Source organism: Gavialis gangeticus, unplaced genomic scaffold (genome assembly GCF_001723915.1).
Source record: "Gavialis gangeticus isolate Ggan-Ray unplaced genomic scaffold, GavGan_comp1, whole genome shotgun sequence".
Taxonomy (NCBI): Eukaryota; Metazoa; Chordata; order Crocodylia; family Gavialidae; genus Gavialis; species Gavialis gangeticus.
Window position 1 is genome coordinate 121279434 of NW_017729025.1, and position 11144 is coordinate 121290577.

The window sequence follows — 11144 nt, forward strand, 5'->3', positions numbered from 1 at the left end:
CCTTTTTTTTTTTTTTTTTTTTTTTTTAAGTATAAAACTTAATCCATTTTAGATTACTGGGTAATGAGACAGGCAAGACATTCCCAAACCCGGTAGGTTTTATTGCCATTTTTTATGGAAAGAATAACGAAAATAGGTGAAAGAAAGATACAGTAATACTCACAATTCCTTTAGGCTTGGAAGTGCTTTGATAGCTTCAGGGAACTCTACCATGTTGTTATAATTTAAATCCCTGAAAGATACAGCAGGACAACATTAGGAAATATTTTTTTTATTTTACACAGATATACTTCAATTAAGACACGCTTTGTGTGTTTAGGTAGTAGCTTCAGCCACACAGTGAACTCATGTTAAGCTGCTTGACATATCCATACAACAAAGCTATGCACTTTAGCCATTGTATGGGCATGCTGTGCAGTGATGGCAGGAAGGTGGGAGGAGAATTCTGGTGGCAGTGGCATCTGCATGGCCTGGGGGCCCATGGACCACTTGGTAAAGTCCACTCAGTGTGCAGCCCTCACTGAACACTGCAGCAGGGTATGCAGTCCTTGGCTACTTGGAAGTTGGACAGCTCTGTTTCAGAGTACAGTGCTCCACTACCTCTTGAACCCCCTTGCAAATGAGAGTTGCCACTAACATCCAAGGAGGCTAGAATTTCATTCTATTTTTTGCATTCCCTTTAAACATACCAAAGTACTTGTTAATGAAATACTGCTCATTAGAGATTCATAAAGCAAGCAGCAAGGAAGTGTGGGACTTTAGTACAGGCATCTTCATAAAAAACACTTTGACGACAAACACTCTCTCTTCTCAGTCCTTCTCCCCCCCGATCAACTTTATACAATACAATCCAAATAAAAAGCATACTTACAATGTTTCTAGGTTGTCTAATCCATCAAAACAGTGTTTTCCTATTGTTTTTATTTTATTGTTATGAAGATGCCTAAAGGAGTCAACAAAATGAGTATTTAAAGAGTTTTGTACATTACAAAACTAATATATATTTAATATTAAAACAATGGTTTCCAAAGACATCCCACTATACTGTACACAAGTGCATGTCTTACAACTGTGACAGCCAACTTTTTGGCAGGTGTGCCACTACCTTCCCCAAGTGCCATCCCAAACCCCTTCCCCTGCCTAGTATGCCGCTCTGCTTTCTGTTCCAGCCCTGTGCTCCCTGCCCAATTTGCTCCTTTGCTTTCTGCCCCACTCTGCTGCCTTGCTACCTGTCCCTTCCCCATCTGCCACATACCCCACAAAGGCCGCCTATGCCACTGGTGGCACCCTTGTCTTACAACTAGACAAAAGCTGCTTTAGTCTGGTATTGGAACAAGGTATACTGGAAAAAATGTTGGTGGTTTGAACCTTTAAAAATGTGTTGGCACTTTTGACAATTTCTTGAGGACTCCAAGTCTAGGGATAGATGTTACACAAACTGGTTTAAGTGATTAGATACTGGTTTAAACCTGTAACAGAATGTAAGTTCAGTGTATATAAACCAGTTTCAAAATGGCCAAAACCAGTTTAAGATAAACTTGGTTAAATCAGAATCAGACTTAACCGACTGAGGTCAAACCGGTTTAGGGAACTTCTGTCCCAACCCCCTTCCTGGTTTAAGTTAAACCAGAGTCCCCCAGCACCTCACTATGCTCTGCAGCCCTGGGCTTGGCTGTGCTCTCTGCTCTAGTGGAGCAGGCAGGGCTGGCCCTGCCCCTCTGCTCCCTAGCCAGCAGCCCCTGCCAGGCCTTTCTCCACTTGCTGCTCCAGCAGCAGGGGCGTGAGTAGCCTTGGAAGCAGTGAATGGAGATGGGGACCTAATTCCCCTTCCATCCCCTGTCTCAATAGCATGGACCCCAGCTGGGGTCTGCTTGGCTGGGGCACAGCAGCCTATGTCAGGGTCCCCCCACCCCTGCTGCTGCAGGGCATGAGTGGGGGTGTGACCAGGTACTGCCCAGCATGGCTCCCTGAGACTAAGGGGGCAAAAATGGGGTTTATTTTAGCCCCTCCTCTCTCCCTAGGACCCCAGCTGGGGTCTGCCTGGCCAGGGTACAGCAGGCCATCAGGCATTTCCCCCCACATCGCTGATGGAGTGGCAGGAGGCATGGCCAGCCCTGGCAGTAACCTCAAGTGAACTGGCCAGGGAGGAGGGTTAATTTCCCCCCTCCCTGTCCTACCAGCACAGACCCGAGCCGAGGTCTGCCTGGTGCTGCCCCGTTGCTGCTGCAGGGGCAGAGACATGGCTGGCATGGCCCCCTGAGGCAAAGGGGCCAGGGAGGGGGTTTATTTCCCCTCTGCCCCGGGGGACTGCAGCTAGGGTCTGCTAGCTCCAACCACTGCCTTCACCAATCCATCCCTGTACAGGGCAAGTGGCGGAATAAGCCCCCTCTGCCAGTTGCCAGAGGGAGGAGGAATTAAATCCCCTCCCTGCCCCCTTCGCCTAGGGGGGGTCATGCCGGCTGACCTCTGGCCACGTCCCTGCCACTGAAGTGGCGAGAGGGGAGGGACCCTGATGGGGTAGCAGCCCCTGTGATGTTGTCCTGGGAGCGTAAGCCTCTTCCTGGTGGGGGTATTGCACTGCTGGCAGGAGCAGGGCAGGCAGAGCTGCCACAGACTGCACAGGGTGAGCAGCAGCACTGGGTCTCAGGGGGGTGGTTATAACCTCCCCAAGCCCCACCTATGCCAGTGCCACTTGCCCTGTGCATCTGCAGCAGCTCTGCCCACACTGAGAGCTGCTCTAGTTAACGTGCTGCAGTGTTTCATGTATCAGTGTCCCCGTGTTTCAAAACGGTGGTGGGGACACTTCAACTAAAGGTTGTTGAACAAGATTTAGTTAAAGCGACCCCACTGGCATTTTGAAGTGCAGGGATGCTGATGCACAAAACGCAGAGGCTGGCTGGAGTATGCCAATTAGCACACTCCAGACAACTTGATTAATCAAGTCTGCTCCAATGTGTTGTAATTACAGCACAATGGAGCAGCCTCCTGGCACGTCTACAGGCAGCAGGTATGTCCATCTCTAACACCTCTGATGCCTCCCTCTAATTGTCAACTTTGCAGAATTAGTTCAAGTGATTATACCATACAAAAAAATCAAGCTATCTCCAAGCTAGGGCCCTTATGACTTTCTGTTAGCAAGTTTTCTAGTTTGGATGTTAATTTTACCAGCCTGCAATGTTTCAGGGTTACAAACTATTATTAGTCATCTGAACTGAAACAAAAGAGAACATACTTCTAGTTGCAATCTTAGCTAAATCAAATCCACATCTTAGGAGCATCAAACTAAACTGGGAAATGAAAAGCTACTCACAGAACAACCAGGCTTGAAAGGTTTGTAAATGCAAAGTCAGGGATGTGCATTATTTTGTTGAGGGCCAGAGTTAACGCTTGCAGAGAGGGGAGATTGCTGAGTGGACGAATGGGCACTTCTGTCAAGCTGTTGTCATCCAACCATAGATGACGTAGCTGCACTAGCCCCTCAAAACTGTCTTCTGGGACTGTGGTAATATGATTAGCATCTAAACGCCTGCAGGAAAACAAAAGTAATTGATACAATAAGTTTACATGCCTCCATTAAGTAAAAGTATGGATTAAAAACTGGGCATTTATAAACATTTTTAAAAACTCATATAAATTTTACTTGAAGAATTCAACATGGCCTTTTGAGGCCATGAAGTAGGCTGGAACATTTGCTTGCTTCAAATAAACAAAGCAACAAGTAAAAATTATTCTTTCCATTCTTTTCCTATCCATTTTTAAACAAAATGAAACTATTCCTAAAATTATAATTAAACGTTCAATTACAACAATTCTGTAGGAGACTCCACTACAAGCTATACATTCACTGAAGCAAGTTTTGAAAGCAGGTTTTAATCAATATGGCATATGACAGGAACATTATTCCAACTATCTGAGATTGTATCCATAGCTGTATCATCAATAGTACTGGATACTTTTACATGCATTATTACTGTACCTCTTTCGAGTGACACATCTCAGAGAATAAGAGTATTAAAAATGTTCTTGATCTTCCCATCAGAGCCATGAATCATGTTCACAAATAAAAGATTATATCATAAACCAATTTCAGAGACTTCTTTTGTTCTGGCAGTCAATCCTTTCCAGCAGACTTCAAAAAAATTATCTGTTTAACATTATCAGCATTAAGTATTGCTTAGGATTAACTTTGCCATCACATAGTTTCCCCATATTAAACTCTTATCATAAATATTAGTAGTACTTATGCATGTGGAAAATGACTCATCTGTCTTTCAAGAAGTATGGCAAAGTACTTGTTAACAATTAGTTCTGCTTCAATTACCAACTCGCCTCCCCTACCAGGTTTCACAAATCACTAGCTTTCCGGGAATGTAAAAGGAGGTCTTCACAACTGGAAAACAGAGGAGACTAAATGTCTGACATTACTTCCAGCCTCCAGATCCACAGCACTCCATATACAAGATGCAGGTATTGCCAGCAGAATCAAACTAAAAAAATCTTTCCTATAAAAATACTGGCAAATATGGTACTATTCATATCCAATGATAGTGGTAGATTGTGCAAAGCAAACAGAACTCTCATTCTTTTCCTGCACAAAATGCTCCTTACCATCCTGTTTTGCCCTTTTATACACAAAGGTTACATTCACTTTAAGGGAATTGTACTTTAATACTGTGTCACTACTTGTGTGCTCATTATGCAATGAATCAGTGAGGTGTAGGTTCAAAGATAAGGCTTCTTACATGTATAAAGCATTCATTATGTTTCTAACGCACAGAATTCCTAGTATAACCCTCTAGCTAGCACAATCCATTTTTTCTTTAGTTTAATCATGTGTGAATAATTACAGCTTATTTAGAAGGTGGGATTTTCAGAAGTGCTCAGTACGGGTCTAGCTCTTCACCCACTGGAGTCAACAAGAGCTGTTCAGTTCAAAGGGAACAGAGTGAAGCTAAAGCTGTGCGCCCTGACAGGACCCCACCCGGCATGCCTAGAGGCACGAGTATACCCAGAATTTTGCAAAGGGGGGGGGGGGGCAGGAACAGCAACCTGTGCAACAGGGACAGCTGCAGCCCGCTCACAGCCCCCCTCCAACCCACATGGGCAGGCAGACCACCTCACAGGAGCAGCAGTGGGGACTCTTCTTAAGTCCCTCAAGCAGGTAAGCATCTTCTCTCCTTTTCCCTCCATGCTGAGCAGCATGTCCCTTCCCCTCTGCTGTTGCTACTGTCCCCAGCTGACCTGGGAGAAGGGCTGGGGGTGGGAGGGAAGCAGAGCCATTTTAGCTCTGCTCCAACTGGGTTGCACATGGAGTCAGGCTTAGCCAGAGACAAGTGGCAGCAGGTGGGTACCCTTCCCTGCACACCTGCAGCATAATGAAACAGCTAGGCACCTGGGGTGGCCACCACACACAAGGAGAGCAACAACAGCCGTTTTCTTCTGCCCCTCTCCCCATGCCCCCATTTGGTGCCTGGGGCAGTTGCCCCTGTTGGCCCTGCCCAGTGCCTGTCCCCAGGCTGGCAGAAAACACTGGAGGACAGAGCAGGGAGGAAGAACCCATTTGCTGCTCCTCTAGCCTGGCTCTAGAGCAGGGGCAGGCAATTATTTTGGGTGGAAGGCCACTTACTGAGTTTTGGCAAGCCATCAGCCAGACTGCGTGACAGGCAGCCAGGGGCAGAAAAATATTAATTTTTAAATTTTTTTAGGGGCCCCACAGGCCAGATAGAATGGCTTGGCAGGCTGCATTTTGCCGCCCCTGCTCTAGAGCTCCCCCCTCATCTCCACCTTCAAGGTAGCCAGAGGCAGCAGCAGTGGAGGAGTGAGGAGGAGAGGATAGGTGGGCATCTATATACGTACCTTTCTCTGCTTCAATGCACCAGAAATTCAGCATGCTGGATTTCTGGTGCTGTGTCCCATGCATTTGGATAAACAGCAAAATGCATGTCAGAGTGCAGAAAAAGGTGTTGGTACACTTCTCAACTAAAAACCCTTCAATGTGTTTCAGTTCAAAAGTGCACTGCTGCCATTTTATCAGCACTGACGCGTATTTTGCCATATATATAAATGCACGCACCACAGCACAGGGTACTTTTAAAAGTGCCCGGTGCTGTGGCACATATGCATGTACAAATGCCAGGTGTGTGTTGAGCTTAGAAAGGAAGGGAGGGATTCTTACTTGCTTCACAGACTTAAAAAAAAGTCCCCAGTGTGGTCACTGAAAGGGTGGGGTGCCCTGGATCCACCCCTGCCTAGAAAGTTCTTTTGACTGTTCTACTTCAGTATAAACCCAAACTCTCATTCTTTTCTAGTGAGGGGGTTTTAGTGTTGAAACAGTGCAAATGTAAAATGATTAGGAAAGAACTACAAGAAGCTGAATTCCCATTTAATAAATAAGAATGCCGCAAATTAAGTAAAAAACACTTAGCTACAAGAAACCGAGACTTTTAAAGTAAAAATATAACACTGTTCTAAGACGAACAAGGCTTCATTAATTCTAAAGCTACAGAGTTAATTCATACACTAGCATCAAATACATCAAAGAGTGAATTCATACACTAGCATGGTCTGACAGGCGAGTATACCCTCATTTGTGAATACTTTTAGCTTGTGTTGAGACTGGAACATTTCAGAGAAATTAAATGTCTGGTGATAAAAAGGGCCCAAGGCTCCCTTAGATTTAAAAAAAAAAACCCCAAAACACCCCCTAGAAATTACCTGTCTCTCTCCCCCCATCCTAAATTCACACACCTCCCTGAAGATCAAAAGAATCATTTTCCAAATCATTCCTTCCACAAATATCCTCATTCCTTTTTTTTGCAAATCAACACACTCTGAGACATATGATACTTTTGGTCCTGTGATTAACCACAGGTGTACGGCTCAGTTTTTGCGGCTGAGGCATCTGACTTTCAGCATGCGCTTTCCTAAATATAGGTTTATATTTTAAAATGTAACTTTAAAATGTAAGTGGCTGTATCTATGCAAATATATCAGTACATAATAGGCTCTGTCACTCCACAATTAAAGGATCAGAAAAGGAAGGAGTCACACAAAAGTGTTGAGCAAAGAAATGTAGACTAAAAGAGGAGACATTTTATCCTTAATTCACTATGGGAAGTTCCGTACATCAAAACTGGCTTAAACACTGTTTTGAAACTCCTGCAAGGCTTATAACCTGAACTCTAGATTGTTTCCTTTTAAGTATTTTACTAATTCTAAAACAGTAATAGGCTGTTTTTTATTCTTTGAGTAAGTCCAACAAGACCTTTCTTATATTCAATGTTTCTGATAAGCTCTTGCAGCCCTTAATCTGAGTGGAAGAAAAACTCCCCCATCTTTCACTGATAGAAGAATGGTGTAGAAATTCTGTTTTGAAGCAACAGGAAATAAGAAAAATAAGCACACTGCAGTATCCTGATATTACAACCTTGTTAATGATATTAACTATTAATATAAGATCATGAAGCCAATGCAAAAAATATTAAAATGCTTTGTTTGATTACTCTTTGCCAGCTTGTTACAAAATGACTTTAAGATTGCAATTGTCCTGGCCTAGAGTTTTTTCAGTGTTCCAGAAGCTGAAACCACTACTTTTATATAAGAAATGCAAGGCTTACACCCAGAGTCCTCAATGAAATTCACAATTTACAGTATTAGGAGAAAAGATCATGCTTTAGGACCTTAACAACTTGCAAAATGATATCAAAAGAATAAGTCTGGCTATTTTTATGGTTACACAAAAATGGATCCAAATTTTGTACACGCCCGTTGTTTTGTAGCATTCAGTACTGGAGTAGATTTGAATAGCTGCACTATTTTTCCCTGAGGCTCTGGGACCTTGTGTGCCCTGGTTCTGTCTAAACTTATTGCTTTTCTTCAGATGACTAACTGTTACCTCCATTATTTTGGCACAGTAAAGCACAGCTATAATACAACCGTTCAATGTGGAGATATATTACTATCCATACAGATATAAATATAGATATAAATATATTTCCACATTGAACAGTTGCATTATAGCCATGCTTTACTGTGCATATATGTATTTTGAGAGAGATCTGCACGTCTACGCTGTAATCTTTGAAATGAAAATACAATATATTTTAAAGAGCAAATTGAAAACTAAAATTAAATGTTTGGTAACTTTCATAGAACATTCTTACTAAAAACAATAGCCATTTTGAAGGTGGAATAAGAAAAGGTTTGCTAACACAAGCTAGTGCAATGGGATCAGGCTTCCTCACTGTTTAGACTGCAGTTTCACAAAGATTATTCTTTATGTCCATTAAAGCGTTAAAGATGAGACTTCGTGTTCTTTAAATTACAGCTTGCAGCATATATTTTAATTCTTTAATATTTCAGAAGTTATTCCAATCCTAACTTCCCCTATAGGGCATTTGCTTGCTAGAGCCCCATTTTAAATTTCAGTCTATAAATTCAGACTATTTTTGCTGAGCTGTCATCTTTCATTTTATTATCTGTCAGGTTCTATTTCCACAAAAGCTCAAACTGTGCAAGTTGGAGAAGGAAAGACAGAATGAGAAAAAATCCAGGTGTCCTGTAGTTTTCATACAAACATGACATTAAAACTAGATTTTAATGCTAAAAACACAAGCACCTTTATGGTTTACAATTAGCCAAACTGACTCTATGAAACTATGGAGTTAATACCAAACCCTCCTCCTAACCTAGCAGCATTTCAAACTCTCTTCAAAGTACAGAGTAGTCATTGTGGTTATGAATTATTTTTAATCAGTCCAAGGTAGCAACATTTAAATAAAAAGCATACACAGGCAGTCCTCCACTTACGACGTTTCAAGTTACGTCAAACAGCACTTACATTTTTAAATTGACACCCTGTTTCGACATTCCAATGCAGGTTTTGCCTTTACGACGCTGGACTCAGCTGTGTCCAACTGGTAAGTATGTTGTGGGTGGGGAGGGGGAAAAGTGTGGGGGGAAAAGAGGCATGGAGAGGCAGATCGATGCTCTGCAGTAAGGGAGGGATTGCGGTTAGGGCTGGGACTGAGGCAAGCGCTGCACAGCCAGGGTGGGGGGGTGCAGGTAAGGGATGGAGGAACTCCTGCTGCTGTGCGCCGCAGAGCTGGGAGGGTATGGGGGGAGCATGTGCCCCACATCTGCATGGGGCAGCTGCAAATCAGGCAGAAGGCGCTGGGAACAGGGGCTCTGCCCTGCCACTGCTTGCCCAACCGGGGCAGGGGTGTGCATGATGCAGGCATGGCTCGCTCTGGGTGGAAGATGCTGGGAGAGAGGGCTCTGCCCTGCCGCCGCTTGCTCAGCTGGGATGGGAAAGCGCGGGGTGGAGGCACTGTGCTGCCTCAGACAAGCAGCGTGCAGCAGCAGAGCTGCTCCAGACTCCCTGAGCCTCCTCAAAGACCCATTTCACTCTGTCGAGCAGTGGCAGCTGCAGGGCATGGTGGGGGCATGTGCCCCTGGGTCTGTGCAGGGTGGGGGCTATGGGGGAGATGCAGCTACCTTAAAATCCCCTAGAGCCCCCACCGCCCACCCAGAGCAACCCTGGCCCACACTGCCCCAAGCAGATTCAGGGCACACACCCCTGCCATGCTCTGCCACTGCTCACCAGGGCAGAGCAAAACCACAGCTTGTCCGGGAGGCATGGGGAAGCTGAACTGGCTCCATTGCTGCACGCCGCTTGTCCGAGGCAGCGCAGCACCTCCGCCCCACACCCCGGCAGGACAAGCAGCAGCAGGGCAGAGCCCCTGCTCCCAGCACCTTCCACCTTGCCATGGGTGAAGAAGCAGGGGAGCAGCCAGACAAGCTGCAAGTTCTCCCACAACTGTCCACAGCCCCTGCTCACAACACCGCCAGAGCATAGCTCAGCACTGTCTGCCTTGCCACGAGGGGAGCAGCTGGATGAGCTGCAACTTCTCCTGTGGCTACCCATATTCCCCGGAATGCAGCCGGGCGCTGCCGGCCTCCCTGCAGGGGGAGCAGCGGGGAAGCAGCTGGATAAGCCGTGGCTTCACTCCAAGGGCTATGGGCTGTTAATCATTTGGCTGCATTCCAGGGGATATGGGTGGCCACAGGAGATAAAAACCCTGTGCTCCTGTGAGTTTAGGCATCATTCAGGAAAAGGCTAGGAGTTTTTATGATGAACAGCAAAAAGTGGCAGAGGAAGAAGATGTACCCACTATTGAAGAGAGTCCTTCTTGTAATGTCTTGACAAAAGTGTTGGCTGAGGCATTTCAACATTTGGAAGCTGTCATGTCCCAGTTTGAGAAACATGACCCTGACATTGAATGCAGTGCATCAGTGAATAGGGTCATATCCAACACATACAGCTGCTACAGAGAAACTGACAAGCAAAAGAAGACAACATCTGTCCAAACTTCCTTGGACTCTTTCTTTAAGAAAGCAGACAAGCCTCCAGACAAACCTGCAGCCAAGACTCCTGAGAAGACTCCAGCCAAGAGCCCTTCAAAAAGTCCAGCAAAGTCACCTCAAAGAAGTCCTTCCAAATCAATATGATTGCTATTTACAATATAAATACATTAATGTAGCTATATTACTCGTCTGCAACTGAGTATAAAATTCTGGGTAATTTTTGGTGCAAATAGGGTACCGGGCCTTGGTTTAGGAACCAATCCCCCATTTATAACATTGTTTCCTATGCGAAAATTGGTTCCGAGTTACGTTTTGACTTAAGACATGGTTTCCAGGAACCAATGGTGTCGGAAGTCCAAGGACTGCCTGCAATTGGAATGCCAAATTAGTAATTTGAATCAAACAAGTTTAAATTGTTCATGAAAATTCTCACTGAAAGTCTCACAGAAAATGAAATGAGGGATGCACTAGTCATGAAAAATGCAATACAATTTCAGAGGAAACATGTAAGTTAAAAACATTAAGTAAAGTGATAAATGGTGTAGATCTCCAAAATATGGGAGCTTAATACAAAGCAGAGCACCCTAAGGCTGATTATCAGGGATCCTGGTTTTCCCCAATTAAAAAAACAACACAAATTCTCTGATAAAAACCCCAGAATTCATGATTAAATAATTAAAGGACCCCCACAGTCCTGCTCATGCCTCTCACTCTCCCCACAACAGCCCGCCAACCCTACTGGTGCCCCTCACCCTCCCCACAGCCCCCCAGCCCTGCTT

At 44.7% G+C, this 11144-nt stretch overlaps 1 protein-coding gene across 1 annotated transcript in view; it reads right to left on the bottom strand.

The window, feature by feature from the left end:
• LGR4 (leucine rich repeat containing G protein-coupled receptor 4) overlaps positions 1 to 11144 on the bottom strand; it is a gene marked incomplete at its 5' end in the record, with an annotated part of 145219 nt that overhangs the window by 38695 nt on the left and 95380 nt on the right. The window contains 3 exons of the mRNA XM_019519493.1: positions 164 to 232; positions 872 to 943; positions 3311 to 3526. Of these exons, the coding sequence (XP_019375038.1) occupies positions 164 to 232; positions 872 to 943; positions 3311 to 3526 (357 nt within the window). The remainder of the gene's footprint in view (positions 1 to 163; positions 233 to 871; positions 944 to 3310; positions 3527 to 11144) is intronic.